General features: G+C 39.8%; 1 protein-coding gene across 1 annotated transcript in view; it reads left to right on the top strand.

Moving 5' to 3' along the window:
* The window catches only part of LOC100232129 (neural-cadherin), a 60,890-nt gene that overhangs the window by 26,355 nt on the left and 12,368 nt on the right, over positions 1–22,167 (top strand). The window contains exons 8-27 of the mRNA XM_072934211.1: positions 809–981; positions 1,988–2,156; positions 2,935–3,105; positions 3,641–3,813; positions 4,818–4,985; positions 5,179–5,428; positions 5,526–5,653; positions 6,518–6,704; positions 7,454–7,597; positions 8,678–8,961; positions 9,481–11,095; positions 12,154–12,247; positions 13,430–13,614; positions 13,828–14,057; positions 16,918–17,189; positions 18,007–18,221; positions 19,224–19,351; positions 19,888–20,015; positions 21,269–21,392; positions 21,959–22,139. Of these exons, the coding sequence (XP_072790312.1) occupies positions 809–981; positions 1,988–2,156; positions 2,935–3,105; positions 3,641–3,813; positions 4,818–4,985; positions 5,179–5,428; positions 5,526–5,653; positions 6,518–6,704; positions 7,454–7,597; positions 8,678–8,961; positions 9,481–11,095; positions 12,154–12,247; positions 13,430–13,614; positions 13,828–14,057; positions 16,918–17,189; positions 18,007–18,221; positions 19,224–19,351; positions 19,888–20,015; positions 21,269–21,392; positions 21,959–22,139 (5,019 nt within the window). The remainder of the gene's footprint in view (positions 1–808; positions 982–1,987; positions 2,157–2,934; positions 3,106–3,640; positions 3,814–4,817; positions 4,986–5,178; positions 5,429–5,525; positions 5,654–6,517; positions 6,705–7,453; positions 7,598–8,677; positions 8,962–9,480; positions 11,096–12,153; positions 12,248–13,429; positions 13,615–13,827; positions 14,058–16,917; positions 17,190–18,006; positions 18,222–19,223; positions 19,352–19,887; positions 20,016–21,268; positions 21,393–21,958; positions 22,140–22,167) is intronic.

Below are 22,167 nucleotides of genomic sequence, written 5' to 3'. Positions count from 1 at the left end.
ATTCTATAGTATTTGAAACTTAATTTTAGGAACATTAGCATTTTTTCCAAAACACTTTTGGGCTTTTGTTGCTGAATAAACCAGTAGAGGTTTCTACAGTGGCTTACAGCAGTTTCTTTCCAGGAGTCATGTCAGGGGAATAGTCTGTACCCTCTTGTAGTAGAAATGTGGAGGTACAGTGGAGAAGTGTCAAAGGTGAGAACTGCAGCTAAAATAATACATTTTCAAGTAAATTTAGTGACACTGATACTGTGAAAATACTCTGTTGTGATGAAAATTGTGATTATTCCTGATGAATAACAGATGTGATGGATGGTGGAGCAAATGAATGCCAGCCCCTTTGTGCAGTATTTCAGGCAGCTGTGGTCCCTTCTGTGTTTGTAGCACCTTTCTGCCAGTGCCTCTGTGTCCCACCCAGCACGGTGTGTCCTGTGGGCAATTCTGAGAGTGGCAGAACAGAGGTTTCTCAGCCTGTGCCTCTGTAGCTCAGTGCTGCTGTGACTGAGCTGCAGGAAGGTAAACCTGAAGTAAGTTCAGCTGAGCTGTCCATGGCAGCTGCAGATTTATGTGCACATTGGCTGAGTTGTGGCTGTTGGCTCAGTTTGCTCCATAGACAAACCTATTGTGATATCTCACTTTTGTTTTGATGTGGGACTGCAATTAAACACTGCAGTTAAATTAAACAGCATAGCCTTATGGTTTATTGGTGAATAGGTAAGCCAGACTGCTTTGTTGTCATGATTACTAGTGAGAAGAATAGTGGGAATGGGTTAATACAGCAAAACCCCACAACTTGTTGTTTTTACAGGGCTAGTTAGACTTCGTGCAAGCCCATTTCCTGAGCTGCAGGGGACAGAATATGTTCTGAATGTCACAGCTACTGATGATAATGCCTCTGGAGGGCCCCATCCTCTCACAAGTACTGCCCAGGTTGTAGTGAAAATTGATGATGTCAACAATAACAAACCTGTCTTTCAGAAGGTAAATATATAAGCCCCTGTCATTTGTACTGGACTGTGTAAAAATGTTTTAGCACTGTTGGCACTGCAGGTGTGCAGCAGATGAGCTGGTCAAGAGGTGCTCTGCTTCCCTCTGGGCCCTGTCTTCTCCTCCTTCTCCATCCCTCCCTAAGGCTTTCACGGTTTTTTCTGCTCCTGTGGCAGAACAGCTCCTGTGAGCTCCTGTCTGTTCCCTGAACCACACCTCATCTCTGGCATTTCAGAGGATGAGGCCAAGTGAAACACTTCTGGAGATCCCATGTGGCACATGTGAGCAGGAATCCACAGGGATAGCTGTCTGTGCAGTGGGCTTGTCCCACAGTACTCCAGAATACCTCTCTAAATTACATAGGCTTCCTTTGATGATTGTGTGTCTGGAGCTAATGAAGCAGAGAAGAATGAGTGTTTTAGCTTAAATAGTGAAGTACTGTAATACAAGAAGCTTGAATTTGGTTTCAGAATGTTAATTCATGTTAAAGATCTGTTGTCCAAAAATTTTAGGTGTGGGTGGTACTGATGGCTCAGATGTTGAGCAATGTTGCATATTTTGAAAAGTCAGCAACTATTCATGTCAGTCTTAGAAATTCTCAGTAACCTCTCCTTGACAAAATGACTTTGTGTAGAAATCCCTTTTTGATCAAAACAATTCTGAGGTTTGGGCAAGTGTATGCCCTCTTTTTTATTAGACCTTTGCTAATATAGAAGAATATTTGCATTTGGAAGCAACTTTAACTTTTTCTCCAAATATTTGCTTTAGTTGGAGATGCTCAGTGTTTTGCTCATGTTTTGTGTTGTCCACAAAATAGCAAGAGAAATTTAAATTAATTATGGAAAAGATAAAACTTTAACAGCAGAGCTTGGCAATGCAAGTGTAGCTAAAGAATCCTTTTTTTCCCCTGATAGTATACCTCTAAATCAAAGGGCAAGGGAAGTCCTTAATTTTTCCCTTTTTAAAATTGCTCATTCTTTCTTTTTCTCCCCTCTCTTAGTGCCAGTATTATCGGGAACATGCTTCTGTCCTGGAAAACCAGCCTTCAGGGACTGTTGTTCTGCAAGTTGAAGCCACTGATGCTGATGAAGGGACCAATGGGATAGTGAAATATGGCTTGATGCACAGAGATGGTGTCCTACCAGCATTTAGCATTCATCCTGACACAGGTAAAGCAAATGTCAGTACTGATAATGGCATAGAGAAACCACCTTGTAACACTGTTGGAGAACAGGCTTAGATAAAATCCGACTTCATGCTTTTTCATTTAGTGTTTTGACAGCAGACCAAATATAAACTGTATTAACTGCATGAACAAGTCTTCCATGAAACTAAGTTTCATACATGTCCAGCAGTGAACTAAAACTGATGTTTTCCTTGACATGTGGAAGTTTTGCTTTGTGAAGTAACTTGTGTGCTTTCATAACTGGATTTAAAAACCCAAACAAACCTAATTTAAGTGTACGTTATCTTGTAACATTGCTAATGGCATATAAGTGATTTATCCAAATGACAGCACAGCAAAGGAGCTAAATCTCAGACGGTCAAAACTAAGTTCAGGCTGAATTTCTGGAGGATAAAAGATATGAAACGTTCCTTTATCCTGTACTTAGAGCTCTTCAAAATAAATAATTTTTTGAGAAACTCATTTCCTTAGTTTGTACTTACCTCCATTTTCTAAAATTTAATTACACTTTCATTCTAATTCCAATTCCTCTGTGTGTGGATGTAAGTGTAACTAAAGTTTGAGTCTGTCTGAGCAATACAATGTCAGCTGTTGCAATTGTTAAATCTCATGTTTGGATCCTCGAACCCTAAGCTGATGTTATATGTGTGCTTAACCTACTGCATTGTATCCCAATGTATTGACAGAAAAATAAACACCTGCATGCAGAATATTGCCAGTTGCACAGAATTTTAACTCTTAGATATTTAATTTATTTTCAGGCGTTCTGACAACTCTTCAGGTATTTGATCGAGAAAAACAGAGGGAATATCCCATCACTGTGACAGCAACAGATCAGGCAGCGGAGCCGCTCATTGGAATATGTCAGATCAATATTGTCATCCTGGACCAAAATGACAATGACCCCAGATTTGAAAACACCCACTATGAATGTAATTGAGAGTCATTGGATAGAGTTTCAGTGCCCTGAGTGTGAGCGTACCCCATGTCTCAGATTTTTGGGTTTTTGCCTATCCTGGCAGTAAAACATGTGGCAAATTTTGATGCATCCAGAGATGTACTTTGCTTATTTATTGCAGAGCTGTTACTCTGTGTAATGTGTGATGTAACATGTACAGCCTTGGCTCATAGGCCTGCCTTATGGGAAAGTTCCTTGAAACAATAGCCATGTCATTCATAAAGAGCAATTATTCTCTGGGTTAAAATACAGTTAAAAGAAGTACCTTATAAGAAATAAGAATTCCAGGTTATGAATGAGGTAATATGAAGTTCAGATATGATCTGTAGCTCTGGAGTGATAGCAGTCCTTTGAAATACTCAGTATGTGGCCATTGTTACAAGGAATAAAAAATTATACTAGAGTAATAATGTATGGCAGTTATTTCTTTATGGCTTACTAAAATGTCCATGGTAGTTTAGCAAATGAATGATCATTTTATCAAAGGAAATATCCTTTCCTTCCCTTAGATTTCCTCCGAGAGGACACAAGAGTTGGGACCAGCTTCCTGCGTGTTGCAGCCCGGGATGATGACTACAGCTCAAATGCTGCCATTACATACTCCATAGCAAGTGATGAACCAAATTATTTACAGATCCATCCTACCACAGGCTGGGTGTTTGTAAACCGGCCCATATCTCAGGTATGGTGCTTGCTTTCTTTTTTAAGCTGACTATAGGAGGGACTGAGGTCGTGAGTTTGGCTTACCCCCTCAGGTTAAAGGATCAATACATCTATTTAAATTAAACATGAGTCTAAGGCTTTTAGCTGCTGAGTTCATGGACTGTGAATTGCATATGAGCAAGCCCTGCTTTCAGCTGGGAAGCAGCAGCCACAGCACTGCCTCTGAGACTTGCTCTTCCCATTTCCCTGGCTCTGGCATGCTGATTCCAAGGGCTGGAAGGCTGAGGTCATAAGCAGGGGAGCAAGAACCCAAGTGTAGCACTTCATTGTGTTCACAGGCAATGAGTCAAGACACAAACCTGAATAAGAACAAGTATGAAATTTTGGTCCTGATACAGATTCCCAATTTGATATATGTCAGTTCTGGTGCATTAAGCATAGCTGTTCCTCAGGAAGGTGAAAGCATAATTCATGTAGTTATCTAAAATTGATTAGTTTCAGCTATTTCTAAATACCTACACGAGCAGTTCTATATTTTCATGTTTTAAAGTAATTTGTTTTGAAATTGAACTCTTGTTGTTGATGTCAGTCTTTAAATAGGTACTTTTAATGCTGACATTGAACTTCTAAATAACTGACACACAAAAGTTTGGTGAAACTGTATCCTTTTCATGTATTTTTTTAAATTAATCTAAAAACCCTACAGACCTAGTAACAAGAACTGTTAATAGGTAAGCTTAAGAACTCAGGTCCTCGACAAAGTGGTTTTTTGGTTCTGTTTGGTTTTAAATTTTGTGTGACATTTGCTTAGGTTTATTGAGACATATAGCAAAATCTTCCAACCCTCTTAAGTAAGGTAAATAGAATTTTCATCAAATTTACAGTTAGTACATATTTTGAGTTCATCTTCAGATCTTTTTCTCCTGTGAAGGTTATTTTTAAGTGTACTTTTAATTTTATGTATTAATTTATTTTGGAGGCCTACTCAAAACCTTCTGTAATTAAACCTTTTTTACTGTTCAGAAGACATCTATAATTCGAGAGATTACTGCTACAGATGGAGGTAACAGGAGCAGTAAAGTTGAACTTGCTGTAACTGTAACCAGTGCAGAAAACCAGCCTCCACAGTGGGAAAGAGACAGCTATGAAGTTGTTATTCCAGAGAATACAACAAGGGATGCCTCAGTTTTGGTAAGGTTGTTTGCCTGTCTGTAGTTCTCAGGCTGCAGAGTAACTAAACATAGTTTATTTGCTCAAATAGTGAGCTTGTATAAGAGTTTTGTGCTTTGTAGCTGAATATCTGGGAGAATGAAAACACAAAAGCATTTAGAAATGTTGCTATACTTGCAGAAGGGTTGATTACACACACTTTTGAACTGTGCAGACAATCAAAGCAACTTCTCCCCTTGGAGATCCTCGTGTCACTTACAACCTGGAAGAGGGGCTTGTCCCAGAGGCCAACATGCCAGTGCGCTTCTACCTGACTCCAAACAGACACGATGGTTCTGCTTCAATCCTGGTAGCTGAGCCCCTGGATTATGAAACAACAAAGAGCTTTCAGCTGCGGGTGCGAGCACAGAACGTGGCTGCAGTTCCTCTGGCAGCATTCACCACAGTCCATGTTAATGTCACAGGTGTGTGAGCTGCTCAGTGATGTCACGGTATAATTCTGCTCTGTTTTCCTTTAAAGTTTTACAGTTTTCTCTCTGTGTGCTCTTTTTGACATTCTAGATGTCAATGACAATGTCCCATTCTTCACTTCATCCATTTATGAAGCCTCAGTAACGGAGGGAGCTGATGTGGGGACATTTGTCACTCAGTTGTCTGCCACTGACCTTGACGTTGGTCAGCATGGTGAGGTAAGAAAGTGGGCACCTTCATCTCCTCTGATGAAAGCTGTGGAGTAACTTCTGCAGGAGCAATGGCTAAATAGTCTGGAAATCTTCAGCCTAGAAAAGGGATGACTAATAGGGAAATGTAGAATGAAATAAAGTAGTTAATTACATGCTTCTCTGTGTTGCCAGGTGAAAAATGTGACTAAAGCTAGTAGGTGTGAGGCAGAAAATAGAGGAAATATTTACACAGCCTGTAGCTTAGTTGAAATGCTTCCTCTAGAATTTCTTTGTGTGGAAAGTTCTACATAGACCTAAAATGAGATTGGATAAACGAGTGGAAGAAAAGCTGTGTTAAAAGCTTCTGGGAGTTGGAAATCATTGGCAGTACTGCAAACTGGGTCCTTACAAAATATGGCAAGTTAACACCCAAAGCGGATGTATTCCTTGCTGATTAAACAGATCAAAAATAGATACATCCTCAGAACAAAAGTACAAACTGAAGTCAAGTCACAAAACCATGCATATAATAGAGGGTAGAACATGGTCTGTGATCCTGAGCAGGTTCAAATGCAGCTCACCTGTGGATGTTGTAGAAACACTTGGAATCTTTAGCTGAGTTTGAGTGCTGCAGCACAAGCACTGTGCAAACGTGTGCTAGTGAAATCAGGAGCTGATTAGACAAATTATTTTCCTTTACAGATCAGCAGTCAAGGAAGTTAATTGGTTTTAGACCAGATTGCTGAGGCTGCAGTTTTACCCAGCTTCCTTGGCCCAATCAAGTACTTGGATATGGGACAATTCTTCCTCTCTTTAAGTACTATTCTAGCTGTGAACTATTCATCAAAAGGAAAGTATATATTAACTTTCCTGTGCTTTTTAATCCTGTAGATAACTTACTCCCTGTTACATGACAGTGGCAGAGACTACACCTGTTTTCGCTTGGACCCCCAGACAGGCTCCATTTACACCACCTCGGTGTTTGACAGAGAGGAGAAGGGCTCCTACCTTCTGGAAGTCAAGTCAATGGATGGCTCTGAATCAGCTCGACCTGGAAAGCATGGGAAGCCAAACTCTGGTAAGAGACAGATGGCTGTGGGAAGTGTGATATTACTTGGATTGTGTCTGAAAACAGAAGCTCTGAAGTACAAGATTAAATGGTAATTTCCTTTTTTTTTTCATGTCTTTTTGGGACAGTGTCTATTGTTCTGGTTTAGTGGTGGCTTTTTTTCTGTTTATTCGTGCAGCAGTTGTGTCAGAGCTCGAAGATAAGCTTTACATGATGATCAACCAAGTTTTTTGTTCTGAAATGAAAAAAAAACCTATAGACCTTCATATTTAGAGTTTAGAGAGTGTTTTCTAGCAGGCAAAGATGTGCCTGTTATCTACAGGATGCAAATCTTTGGGCCGTGCAAGTGTTTCTCAAAGTACTGCATATGCATGGTATTCAGTCAAAAGTAATTATGAAGCAGGAATATGCAAGATAGAAAATCCTTTTCTCCATTGACCACCCTGCTTAAATAAAAACTTAAAATTTTGTGGCTTCAGAACAAAAAGTTATGACTAAGCACTGTGCAACTGCCATATTAGGCATCAGTTGCTCAATTATTCACGTAGTATGTGTTTAAGCAAATTGGATGTGACATTTATTTGATACCCGAGTGCCTTTGAGTAATGTCGGTATATAGGCGGTCCACAGCCCTAAGGGTTTGGTTCTGTATTGTCTGCATACTTGTCTCCATTGAATGTGCAGGCAGAATGTGAAGGGGCTGTAGCTGACAAAGTGTCCCAGCTGGGGGTGTGACCCGTGGCTCCCTGTCTCTGCAGACACGGCGTATGTGCGCGTGTCCGTCAGCGACGTGAACGACAACCAGCCCGTCTTCGCCCAGGGCATCTACGAGGTGAGCGTGGATGAGGACCAGGATGTGGGCTCCACCATCCTTACAGTCAGTGCTAACGATGAGGATGAAGGTAAAGCACTGCAATCCCCCACAGCTCTGTCCAAAATATTAATCAGTTTCATTAATCTTAGCACTCCAAGGCATATTTGGTGGTGTGAGAAAAGGAAATGTCTTTCTGTTCCCAGATTTTAAAACTTCTTTAAGTGTGCACTGCTTAGGCATGAACATTAGTTCATAACTGTGAGCTGTGAGGAACAGTCTCTTATTTCAGGAGACATGCACTAATGTGGGGTGATAGATCATTTCTATGCCCATGGATACAAATTTTTTATAGATCAGATCATTTTCTTACAAGTGGGTGCCAATAAAAATGTCCTGGTTAACTAGAATAAGTCAGACTTGATTTCAGTGAGATTCATTTGCTTTCTCTGTGATAGTTTTGCTTTGTTTGTTTGTTTTATTTGAATCTAGACTTCTTAAATGCATATGATGAACTTTAGCTACGCTGTTTTATCCACAGATCAGCCAGAAATTCAGCCACTAATCATGTAAAAGTACATTACCAGTGCTCATAAAAGAGAAAGGGGTCAGTACATGCTTGCATCTTTTGACCATGGAGCACTGCTAATTCATCTGCACTGTGTGGTGAAACTGTTTTTTTTTTTGTTGTTGCACAAGTCCCAAGGACTGTTCTCTGTGTGTTTGTGAAATGCAAGGAAATCCTGACTTCACTGGATTCCTCCCACTCTGTAGGAGGCTGAGGCAAATGTGGTGAAGATGTACTGCAGAAGGATTTACCTACTCAAGGAACTTTTAGTTTGGGACTTAGGCTGCCTGTCAGTCTGCTCTATAGTGTTGGGCAAGGGACCTGATATGATGGATATATGGCACTTAATTTCTGCTCACCAAATAAAATTAAAACAGAATTATTACTTCATTGCATAGACACATTTTGTAGAGACAAACTGCAGTTGAACACATCAGAATTGAAAATGCTGCTAAGTAGTCTGACATAGCTGCATGTTTTAAAAGACCACAAAAATGATAAAATAATAATACCACTAATCAGTTATTGTGTGATTTCTACTTCATCTTACCATCAGTCTACTTCAAGAAATGTGTGTTTTCTGACACTGTTGGTAATTGACAGGAACAAATGCTAAACTACGGTATCAGATCACAGCTGGAAACACAGGAGGAGTGCTGGATGTAGATCCAGAAACAGGAGCCATTGTCATTGCCCAACCACTGGACTATGAAGACACAAAAATGTATGAGATCCACTTGTTGGCCTCTGATGGGAAATGGGAGGATTATGCAGTTATCATCATCAACATCATGAATAAAAATGACGAGGCTCCAGTTTTTTCTATCAATGAATACTATGGAAGTATAATTGAGGAACTGGATTTGTTGCCAGTCTTTGTACTTCAGGTAGTGTATGCAGTTTCACAGATTATAATATTTCAGTTAAAGAGCTCAGATTACTGTGGCACAATTATGTTAAAAATAACTCAGCACATATGTATTAATGAAATTTATTTTGACTAAGTTTTTTTAATCACCAAACAGAAGAAATTAACGTTTGTGGAAAAAAATATAAATTACAGGGATAGTAAGTAGGATAAACATTATGGATTTTTTAATCCTGAAAAGCAAATAATGGACAATTTAAAGTAGTTATCAGAATGTAATATTTCAATTACCTGTATGAATATGAAGAATATAATATTATATTAGTACTAAAATTGTTAAATTGTTAACATTGTTAAAAATGCACATTTGCCTGCCCTGAATTGTCCCTGGATTTGCTATTCCCTGGCATGCACATCTTAATACCATGTCATATACTTTTGCTTGGACTCCTTTAGACTGGAGCAGCATACAGAGTGTGATGCAATCACTGCATATTTAATGCTTTCTATGTTTGGTTTTTTTTCAAAACTATTGTAGGTTATGGCCAGTGATCCTGACAGTGGTGTTGATGGAGGAGATTTGAGATATTCCTTGCATGGGTATGGTGCAGCTGACATTTTCACAATAGATGAGAAAACAGGCAGCATTTATTCCCACAAGAGGCTGGACCGGGAAGAAAGAGCACTGTGGAGATTCATTGTGTTGGCTACTGATGAAGGTGGAGGAGGACTTACAGGGTTTGCAGATGTGATCATCAACGTGTGGGATATAAACGACAACGCACCCGTGTTCACATGCATGCCTGATGACTGCAATGGGAATGTCTTTGAAAACTCTCCTGCAGACACCTTAGTCATGGAAATGGCTGCAGTCGATCGTGATGACCCAAACGTTGGTCTGAATGCTGTCCTGACGTACAGGATAACAGAGAATGTGAAAAATGAGTTCGGTACTGACATGTTTAATATCAATCCCAGTACCGGGACCATCCACGTGGCAGGGGGACTGCTGGACCGGGAGAGGACTGAGAGTTATTTTCTTACTGTTGAAGCAAGAGATGGGGGAGGGCTAACGGGAACTGCCACTGCCACTGTCTGGGTTGCAGATGTCAATGATAACGTTCCCAAATTCACAAAGAAGCTGTGGCAGGCAGCAGTTCCTGAGAACAGTGCCATTGACTCAGCAGTCCTGCAGGTGTGTGCTACGGATGCAGACATTGGGGAAAACGCAGACTTAATGTTCAGTATCATCGGGGGGGACCCAGATGAGAAGTTTTATATTGAGAATGACAAAGAATGGCAATGTGGCACGGTTCGACTGAAAAAAAAGTTGGATTTTGAGAATGCCCGTGAAAGGCAATTTAATCTTACTATTACTGTGGAAGATCTGGATTTTTCTAGTGTTGCAGTGTGCCTGATTGAAGTTGAAGACTCAAATGACCACAGCCCAGCTTTCCTTTCTCAGTTTATTCAAACAAACCCTGTATTTGAAGATGTGCCTGTAGGTACTACAGTAACCACAGTGAAGGCTACAGACAAGGACTCTGATTTGAATGGGAAGGTTATCTATTCAATAAAGTCAGATTCAGACCCTATGAGACAGTTTGTGGTTGACCAGTTTGGTCACGTGGTTGTGGCAAGTGCACTTGATCGTGAAGCCATTCAGAAATATGCTTTAATTGTACAAGCTGCAGATCAGGGGACACCTGCCCGCACTGGAAGTGTTACAGTTTTAATTAACTTGCTTGACATTAATGACAATGGACCAAGGTTTGAAGCGCCATACATGCCTGTAGTTTGGGAGAATACATTGAAGCCTGAAATAGTGCATATGAACCATACCTCAAAGCTGCTTCATGCCTCTGATCCAGATGCTGAGGAAAACGGGCCACCCTTTACCTTTTCATTGCCACCAGAATATCAGAATTCCTTGGATTTTTCTCTTACTGACAACAGAAATAACACAGCAACTATAACAGCTTTGAGGTCCTTTGACAGAGAAAAGCAGAAGGTGTTTCACCTGCCAATAGTTATAACAGATAGTGGGATTCCAGCTATGAGCTCCACCACCACTCTGACTATAACAGTTGGTGATGAGAACGACAACTGCCATGAGCCTGGCCACAAGGAGGTCTATGTGTACAGCTACAAAGGTAAGTGCTAGCTGGATGTAAGATCAGATTCTGGATATTAGATCAGACTAATGAAATTGCAGAGTTTTACATTTTCTTTCTTGCAATCTGTTAATCTATTTCGTTAATGGTTTACAGACTTCAAAACTGCAGCTCCTGTTCTGTAAACTACTAAGTAAAGTGGAATAAGTGAAATATATTTCTTAAACTCAGACCTTAGTGTGTAAAAGGTTATCTACTAAAGAACTGTTAGCTGCAAACAGGTATATATTGAACTTGCAGAAAAAGCAGCATTTTTATAACCCCATAAAATATATTTTCCATTAATGAGTGTTCACCTGCAGAAGGAATTTTGCAGTTACATTTTCTGAGTTTAGTATGCCTAAATTACAAAAAATATGTGACCAGATCATACTGTAAAAATGAGAGAATGAAGCATCCAGGTTGGCTTGGCTCCAGATTTGAATCTTAAAAATTTCCCATGTTGTTGAACCTGGACTGTGAATTTCAGAAGTATCCTTCGCTGGATTTGTTCCTTCTGCTGTTTTAAAAAAATTGATTGAATATTCCACTTCTGTGCCAGCTCCCAAGGGCCTGAAAAAATCACCAAGATCTGGCCCAGCCTGGTGTCTTCTTGCCCTTTTCCTTGCCCTAATCAGCTCCTTCTCTCCCAGCTGTACCCCATAAGAAGCTCTCCCTCTTTTGCTGTGTTCCACTTGTGCTCTTCAAAATAATAGAGTAGCAATGAAACATTTGGAATTAACTCCTGATGTGATGATTTTTAATTTTTGTTTTGTCAGGGAGTTTTTTAGAGAGTTGTATTTATGTATGATTCTGGTGTTGTTTTGTGCTAGTTCCTGCTTTTCTTCTTTCATGTGGCATCTCCACTGTGCTCACATTGCCAGAACTGGCAGAAATCATATGACAAGCTATGCATTGTTTTAAGAATCTCGGATCATAACCATCACTAAATTGAGCAGGAGTCTGAAAATAATAAATGCAGTAATGAATGTCACAGAATATAAAGTGTACTGAAAAGCAAAAATTAAATGCAGATTTATTGTAATTTATCTCAACAGGAAAATGGTCAACAACAGTGCTTGGGGAAGTGTTTGCACCAGATCAGGATGACTGGGACAATAAAACATTTCTCTCTGAAGGAAAACTGCTCAAGTGAGGATTGTATTTCTGTCAAAATGAGTAATATTTATGCTTGTGTAATTATTTTCTCACCATGTATTTCTCTGTGTTCAGGATGTGCATAAAGCCAGGGTTATTGAGTGTATTAAGGGATGTACCTTTTGAATGCTCTTTTTCACTTGGGTTACTAGGTATTAAGAAATCATTGCATGAAATATTTTTTGCAAGACAATGCAAAATCACACCATGATGTTCATTTTTAGTCAGATGTCATAGTTAATTTACTTTAAAATGTGCATTCTGTAAGCTCTAGTTTAAAAATAGACAGAGTCCAAAGTCTTGCTCTCAGACGTTAGGGTTGATGGAATACAAATCCTGAATTTAAAAGCAAAGAAGGGATAATTTCATCAAAAGTGGAGGGGAATTTGGTGCTCTCCTTTGATGGCTAAATTTACAATTTCATGTGAAAACCATGACTCAGATTAGTGGAGGTTTTTTTTGTTAATTGAAATGTTGAATTGGACCCTTAATTCCTACTTAGACATTATTTGTTCATATTATAAAGTGAGATGGTTTATGGGCATAACTATATGCTGTCTGAAAGGGAAAAAATGGATGTGAAAGTGAATTTTAGTCTGTGCTATGACTAAAAGTTCAAAAGCTTTATGTAGCCCAGAATTAAAGATTTTCTGTCCATCAGCAGCCCCCTCTGCCTGTTTCTATGCTAAGAGGTCACTGTTCCATAATAATGGTCATGGGAAGATTTCCATGATTGCTAATTACTGGCCCTTTGAGTTGTCCAGTGAAGATCGTGTGAGAGATTTTATACAGACTTACCCTGTTCCAGATAGAGATGTGAGAACCTGGAATGATCAGTGTGATTTTTTCACTCCCTATTCTGACCTCAGAGGCTTGCCCATGATGATTGTTGACCCACCTAGTTCAACTGCACAAATTCAAATTGCAAGTTCAAATTGCTTTTGTTCAACTCTGGGAAAGGCTGAGTGGAAGGAACATCTCTGTATAATACCTGCAGATTGCAATTTCTCAGTTTAGGTGGCTGAAATGCTTTTCTGAGGTTGTTGGATAATTCCCCTATGTTTTGGCCCTGTAACCTTCACAGTAACATTTAAAGCCTTCTGAATGGTGTTAATGAATAAAGTGAGTCCTCAACTTTGATTTGTTAAGATTTTCTAATTGAAGGTTTCTGTCTAGATCTTTCAGATTAAATCAGAGGACTGGGTCTTTGCTGATGGTGGATTACACTCCTCAGGGAATATACAACTTAAGAGTCAGAGTTTCTGATGGAGTTTGTCCTGATGTTATATCTACAGTACAAGTCCATGTCAGAGACCTGGAAAATGAAGCTGTACAAAACTCAGCCACTGTGCGTTTCTCAGGTTGGTTTTATTTGCTGGTGAGATTTTAGATCAGATGCTTCTTTAACTGAATGTTTACGTGGTGTAGGTATTACTAAATCAATACTCGATTTGCTTATCACTGTAGGCTACTTTCTGGCATGTTTCCATATTGTTAAATAAGAGATAAATTGAGAAAGTAACCTGTGAGCTCCCAGGTGTTCAGGTTTATCTACTTTTGAATCCCCTGACCAGGTGTCACAGCAGAGGAGTTCATAAGGAGAGATGAACATGGCAAAACGAGGCATGGCGAGCTCAAGGAGTTCCTTGCAAAACTGTTACCTGCAAAGCTGAGTGATGTGATTGTCTTCAGTGTGATGGGCAGGGATGGCAGACAGACAGATGTGAGATTTGCAGTCCGTGCTGGCTCGGCCTATTACAGACCTGAGAAACTGCATGCGGAGATGGCAGCGTTCAAAACTGAGGTTGGTTCTCCTCTGTGGAGCTCAGCCAAACACTGAGTTTGCAGGGTGTGTATCCCAAACCTCAGTGGAAAACTATACTGCATCTGCAGATAAGGGTTTTATTGCTTCACTCAGGGTAAAAACAAGTGTTTAATTCAAGCTTTCTCCCTTCTTTTTAGTGCCATATATGCTGGTGTGGTGTGGTTGTACTAACTTCTGGTTCAGGGGATAGTCACTAGAGAGCTGCAGAAAAATGGGTCTGCAGTGCTGCCATGGGGTAGATACCTGTGTTTTCTCCAGTCAGTGTTTCACTGTGTCATCCCCAAATCCCCACATCAGCTTGTGCTTAGACACTTAGAGTGGAGGCTTGATGTCACCCTAACAGAAATTCTACAGTACAAAGAGGTGGCACTTAGAGGAAAAGTCCTGCTGGAAGGAATGTGTGGATTAGGGAACAGTTGGAACAGGTAAGTGAGATGGAGACAACCAGTCCTGTGGTTGCATTCATCTCACCAAAGGACATCTTCAAATACAAAGTGACACCTTCCCCCAACTTTTACTGTTGTCAGGGGAAAATAGTTTTTTGGATGGAAGATGTTTTCCTCCCCTTCTTGGTGTTCCCTAACTCTCCTGCTCTCTGACTCAGTTACAGACACAGCCTGTCTTGGCCACAGCTGGATTTTTCTGTAGCCCTGCACAAAGGCAAAGTGACACTGCTCAGCTTTTCACTTGCCCTGGCCATGTGTGGGTTTAATATATGGTACATCATATGGATGATTTTTCCAAAGAGAAATCAGAACTTTCCATTTGTGTGAATATGGCGGAGTCTGCCTGAGTCTGGGAACCAAACAGGGCTGTCTTAACTTAGTCCCTGCCTCCTTCTTGGTGTATCTTGAATTGCTCTGTGGATTTTGAGATTCTTCAGAGTGACCAAATAGGGAATGCCAGAGACAGAGAGTATTCATGAAGGGTAATGACTGCTTCTTTTACATATTTATTGAATTACTGCTATGATAAGATAGAAAATCCTATAGATTTCAAATATTCTCTGCCATAATGCATGACACCTGAATTCATCAAAATGGTAACAAGGGTATTACTTCACTTATTTTAATGAAAATATATGTTTTTATTAATTATATGTCACCTTTCGATATTTAATTAATAGCTCTGGTGAGTAATCACCAATAGTTTACAGAAAACCAATCATAGCTGGAGAATTCCTCCAGCAGTTTTTCTATGTGTATAACTATAAATATAGAAAATAAGTAATTAGCACTGGAATTATTCATTGAATTTCTACATAAATAATACGTTTGCATTACCCTCTGGGGATATAGTTTTACAACAGAAACTTTTATTTAGCAGAAAAATAATCGATCCTAATACTTTTTAAAGGGAGCCAAGGTTGTTTTTATACAGTTGTTCAATAACAGTATTACCTAGATGTCTAAATGTGCATTACAGACCCTCCACTTATGGTGACAAATGTGGGCATCAGACACAGACCTGCATTGACTGTGCATCATGTCATTACAAAGTATACTCTGTGCCTTTGGGGGCATGGGCAGCAATACATGTTATGATATTTAAGAATATAGAGACAAAGGATTATAAAGATCAAAGTTCTGACGGTGGTGAACTGAGATGACTACACAAATGAGAAAAAAATAGAAGCACTTTAGTATTTATGTTTTTTATGTTTTTGTTTTTTCTTATATTTTCAAAGCTTATGTTTAAGATATCTGCCATGTGTTTTACCATTTGGGAAAAAAACTCCATATTAAATACCTAAAGCTTTAGTGTTGTTAGTTTAACATTTGTATACCTTGTTTATTTGTGTACCATTGTGAGAGTAGTGAGGTCTTTTGCCTCACTCACCCAAACTCAGGTTTGGGTACTAAATACACATTTCAGTGTATTTGAATCACCAAATACTGATCAGATTCTGAAGCTCTATAACAGACACCTGTGCAAAATTCCCAAATAAGTGGAAGGAGCAAACTGTGATAATTTAGGGGTGCAGGCTGAAGGACAAAAAGCCAGGGCCAATGGCAGTTCTGTTCTTTTCTCACACGGTAAGCAACTCCCTTCCATCCCTCCCTCCCAGCTTCCTTGCTCCATTTGGAATGGAAGTTGTGGTCTCAGAGTCACTATTCCCACATTACCAGAGCTGAGGTTATACTGAGGCTCTTTTTATTTGGTACTTGGGCTTTCAGGTGCAACCCCAATTAACAATAAACACAGTGAACTAGCAAAGGTTAATGCAGCATAGAGTACAGTATCAGGTATGCTGAACTGACTGTGTTTTGTTGCAGACAGCTTGACATGAAATGTAAATTTATGGGGCACAAAACGTTAGACTGAATCCAAGTTGCTACAAAGTTGTCTTGTCATGTCTGTGGACATGATTATTGAAAGCAGCTCGGCTCAGCCTTGCATTTTGTTGTGTCCTTTTGTGTGAGAGAATGTAAGCAATAGTATCTGGGTGTTACTGCTGAGGAAGGATTTACCCTGTTTGAGCTGAAACACTCCTGTTGCTGTTGTCATGCAGACAGGTGTGATGCAGATGCTGCAGTTCTGAGGAGTGTCACTGCTCTCAGAGCTTTGGTCATTGAAAATAATGTTATTAGACCCATACAGATTCAACATGTTCACAATCAATCATGTCAATGATCAAGTTTTTACAAAATGCTGCTGTAAATTTTTAATGAAATGTTTCCTGAGTTTTTCAAATGACTTTTCTTGCCTGTATAACCAGGGATGTTTCTAAGTAACACTCAAGAAACTAAACACTGAATTAAGTGTCTGATGGCTTTGATTTTTCAGAATTGAGGTAAAAGCCTTCATTGGGTGGCAGTGGTACTGTCTTTTCTCTTAGATGCAGTCAGCTCTACAACTGAACATTTCCCAGATCGATGTTGATGAATGCAGGGGCGCCAACTGCAGTGAGGGCTGCACAAACCACCTGAGTGTGAGCGACATCCCCACAGTGATGGACACGGGGAGCGTGTCCTTCGTGTCCCTGAGCACCTCCAGCCACGGGCTCTGCTCCTGCTCTGCCCGTGAGCGCCTGCACCAGCCCTGCTCCTCCTACCCCCGCAGCCCCTGCCTCAACGGGGGCCTGTGTGTCGACACTCTGAACGGCTACAGGTGAGCAAACCTGCCCTGCACATCATTGCTGCCCTCTGCTCTTAAAGTGTGGAGTGGTGCTTATGCAGTACCTGCCTGAAATAACCACAAATGCACTTCTGACTGGAGGAGAAACAGAAAAACCTCACAAGTGCACTGCGGTGTAAACCTAACAGCAGCAGGGGCTTCCTGATGGCCTCGATGGGGCTGTGGTCCCAAAAAGTGCAAGAGTAACAAAGAAAATCTTGGGGAACACATAATTAACACTTCTCATTTGTTAAGAGCACCTAATTCAGGATGAAGGCATGTGTGCCTTGTTTTTTTCTCTTTTCCAGGAGAGCTGAATAATAATAACAATAATAAAGGTGAATATCAGTGGTAGCAGTAGGGATGTAGGAGTGAAATATAGTTCAAACAATGGGTAATAAGGAGCCTAAAAAGGATTCGAGTATAAACTTGCTTTATTATAACATCACCTGGTGTGCAGCAGTATTCCCTTAGTGAAATTAATTCCAGCCAGGAATTAACATCCCCAAGTTCACTCTGGAATAAATTGATATTTGATGTTCTGTGATATTTAGGAAAAAAGTTCATTGTTCTCAAAAACTTGGCATCAAAAATACTTTTTTTTTTTTTGAGGGAGTTAGTATAAGGAGCAAAAAGACTTTGTATTCTTAGAGCATTTTAATAATTGCCAAACACACCTAAAATTCTGCTAAAATCTGTGTTTTGCTGATTTTTTAACTGTGATTTAAGTTCTGCATTTGCTGCATGCAGAACCAAAAAACAACTGAACATGGGTGAATTTTGACTATTTCTTTTGTTTATGGTCTTTCAGATGTCTTTGTCCTGCTTCCTTTCATGGACCAGACTGCCAGCAGACTAAGCACAGTTTCCATGGAAATGGTTATGCATGGTTTCGTCCCATCAGACCTTGTTTTGAAAGCTCTCTCTCTCTAGAATTTATTACTGTGGTTCCAGATGGACTTTTACTATATAGTGGCCCTTTATCAAATCCAGAACCAGGGAGCACAGAAAACTTTATTGCAATAGGTACTTCTGCAAAAGGGTGTGGAAAAATTCAATGTCTTTTGAGAATGGATTGTTTGTGACCAGTGTAACAATTAGACTATGGATTCTGTCTTTCCATTTAATGAGCTAATTTATTTTGTGGTGTAAAAATATTTTGAAGCATTTCCTAACAAGTCTTTCTCCTTTGATGTCTATTTTTAGAGTCTGCACCTCTGGCTTTGGGTTCATCACAGAGTTGTAGAAATGAAGGGGACAGCAAAACACATTGATATATATATATATATATACAATCTGCCTAGAAATCTGTAGTGCTATAAAGGAATTTAGGTGCTTTGAAGATAGGTATTACATGAGTAGTGCAGTCTTAGTTGCATGTCATTCTTATCTAGTTTAGTGAGAAAAGAAATCCACTTAAACTCCCTTTGGTCTTGGGACAATTTTGCAGATTTTTTGAAACTGGCAATGATGTGATGGATGAATCCAGCCCCACGTGCCATTGTGGGAAGATTCATCTACAAGTAGAACTTAATGCTTTACGTTGACACATATTAAAAAGGTTACTGCTGCTTATTTTTTGTAAATTAGCACACAAGATTAACAGTATGGTTGGCATTTTATATAGTCCTGATTAATTGAAAGGTAATGTGGTTGTATAGTTAATAATTTACCTATTTTTTTTTCGTTGCTTTGCAGTTGCTTGTAAATTTGAGTAGAAGATGAGAAAGAAGAAACATACATATATTAATTGTTTTAGAGCATCATAAAATTGCAGATTGCTTCTCAGGAATTAGTTTCAGTATTTTGACAGAGAAGTGGAATAATCTAAAGTGTATAAGTAAATAATATACTGAATGAGTACTTCTGCTTAATAGAAGACATAGGGTATAATTCTAGTTATTTCTGTAGTGACCCCCCTGTATGGCACTAGCAATATCCATTAAATCAGTACAGTCACTAACTGCTGAGATACCCAAAAGTGACATTTTGTAGCTGATGTGGAATTTCTTGTTCATGCTGTATTAGAACTCTCTGGTGGTATTCCTGTGCTGAAGATGAGCCATGGCTCAGGCTCTGTGGTCCTGCAGTTTCCAAGTCACGTGAATGTAGCAGACAAGAAGTGGCATCGACTGGAAGTCAGAACCAATGGTCAGGTCAGTTATTGGATTTTTTTCTTTCCCACATCAGGACATTAATATTTCTAAAAATATTTCCCTGTGCAGAGACAGGAGGGTAGAAAAAACAGCCTTTCAATAAAGAACAGACAATAGGTATTGTCCTAACCGATCGTGTAGGTTTGATGAGTAATAGAAATTTTGGGGTGACCTTATTGTGAATTCCACATCCACTGATGTCGTAATCCATATTCTGCAATCTTTACCTTTTCTAAGCTCTGCTGCAGCACATGTAGAACGTGGCCACTGGAATCCATTACTTATGCACAAAAAGCAGATATTTATTTACTTGCAAATGCAGCTATAGGTCTTGTGTGAGTGGTTAAAATACTCAGAAGCACAAATAAAGTTGAGAAGTGCCTATTTTTGTTAAATGGCTCCATTTTAGCTCTAATGGCTATTGCAAGATAAAGAGAACAGGGAGACCCCAGCCCTTTTGGCTGGGTAGTGTGCAGGAGGTAGAAGCGGAGGGTGGGTGCAGCAGGAGCCAGCTGGGTGTGCTGTGTGTGGCACAGGCTGTCCGCTTCACCCTGGATGGCTGCAGCGCCGCCGCGCTGTCCGAGATCGAAGGCGTTGGCCGCTGGCTGTCCACTGAGGATCGCACGAACTGCCAAGTCTTGGGGTCTGTCCCACGGAGAGCAAGGTACGTTCCTGGAGCTTCCCTGGCAGGCAGTTCTTTCTAAGCCTGTAAACACTTGACCTGTTAGACTGAAGCAGAGTTATTGATGGTTAGGAGCATAAAAAGCATTTCCTCTTTTCTCACCAAGCCTGGACCTCAAAGAACTAAACAAATTTTAAGGAACCAGTCTTCCACTGAGTAGTGTTGCAGTACTAATTGTCAACCCCAAAACTCTGTGGCTATTACTGGCGCTTTTGTGGGATTTCTCTCGTTTATCAAGTCACTGTGAGCCTGCTCTTTAAAACCTCCCAAATTTAGGCCAGTTGACATCAGAATCCTGGGGGCAGTTGGTGCCCCACAGTGCAGGGTGGACAAGGAGCAGCTGGGTACAGTCCAGAGTAGAGCAGTGACTGATCAACTCACCCTGAGAGTAGGAATCAAGAATGAAGGAATTGAGGTCAGTTAACAGAAAGAAAGGAAAACTGAGGAGAGAGATGATAAGTCTCTGTGTGTATAAAAGAATGGTACAAAGAGGATTTAGACAATCTCTTCTGTACAGGGTCTAAAGTTACAGTAAGGAATAGTCAGGTTATATTTTAGGGAAACGTTTGTACTAACAAAGATACTTTAGCTGTGGAATAGATAATCCAAGCAAGCATTCTGATGAGCATTGGGATTAAGCCTTGTCCGCAGCTGCATGGAGCTCTCCTGGTCATGAAAGGAGCACAAAGAAAGGGAAAAATATAAGGACAAATGAAAACAAAAGAAATTAATTGATAACTCTGGGAAAAAGAAAGTATGAGGTCAAAAATGCATGGAGTTCTTTGGCTTGGAGAGATGAAATGCAGAACTTGGACATGTTTACCATGCCTTTTAGACCACATGAACCCAACTGTTAGATTTCTGAGTTTTGTCATTCACAGAACAGCCTTTTTTGTAGTATTCCTACAGCATAGGATGTCTGTGTACACACAGAGCACTTGAAGGAAAATATGGTGTGTAGAATATCACAGCTGTTTCTGATTTGAATGCAAACATATCCAAAATGTAATAGTGTCCCACAGTTAAACTTACAGCAGGTTTCACTGTCACGTTTAAAAAGTACCCTTTAAAATAAAGAGCTTTATTTCAGAGAGAGAAGATAAAATAGCTGTGTTCTACTGTTATGTTATAAAGCCTTTATTATTTGGAAAAGTGGTGTATTTATTTATTTATTTATCTGCCTATGTTTGAAGGTAGATGCACATCTATTTTTATTATTGATATGATTTTTAAAGGTATTTGAATGTGAACCCTGTTCTCCAGCTGGGTGGTGTGAAAGAGTCATTACCATATTCCTACCCACAGTTGCTACACAAACATTTTTCTGGTTGCTTGCGCAATTTCATCTTGGATACTCAGGTAAGAGCAGAGTAATGTTTGCTTCAGCAGAGAAAAAACTTCTTTATTAAACTTTTGGGAGATTTGTTCGTATTATACATGAAACATCTGCTTCTATCAATGTATTCAATGCCTACACAGATCAGTGTAAAATACAAGAAAATTCTGGGTTTTTCTGTGATAATTAGAATTAGTACCTTAAAAAGTTATTTCTCAATAGAAGGAGATGTATGAATGAGGCAGGAGTTGTGTGTTTGCTTATCCCCTTTTTCATGCATCTGTTTTCCAAGCTTCTTTGTGCATTCAGGGAACTTCTGAATGCCAGTTGTATAACAGTATATTTATGCCAGCTGTCTGCCTTGTTAGGAAGTATTAGGGGTTTTTTTTTGTTTTCGTAGTCAGTTGACTTTATTCAAAGGCAAAATATGTTCATGATAAAATCAGCTGAAGTCTGAATGTCAAAAAGCAAACTTAGTAACTTAAGCAATGCAGATGAGGAACAGACAGTGAAGTGGTGCAGCTATTTCTGTTTAAAAATAAAATATGTTTCTCAAATAATATTTTGCATCACAAATTGTCTCTTGAAGGTGTATGACCTTCAGTTTCCCGCAGAGTCGCTGAACAGCTTCCCGGGCTGCACCCTGACGGATGGGAGCTGTGAGACCATGGGATCTTCCTCCTGTGGTGCCCACGGGAGGTGCCTTGGGGACTGGGGCTCGTTTGCGTGTCACTGTTTGCCAGGCTACCACGGCTATCGATGTGATAAAGGTGAACCCTGCTTTTCTGTTTCATTAGT

Source organism: Taeniopygia guttata, chromosome 11 (genome assembly GCF_048771995.1).
Source record: "Taeniopygia guttata chromosome 11, bTaeGut7.mat, whole genome shotgun sequence".
NCBI classification, from domain to species: Eukaryota; Metazoa; Chordata; class Aves; order Passeriformes; family Estrildidae; genus Taeniopygia; species Taeniopygia guttata.
Note: the sequence above shows the minus strand (reverse complement) of the source record. Positions and strands in the feature narration are given on the sequence as shown.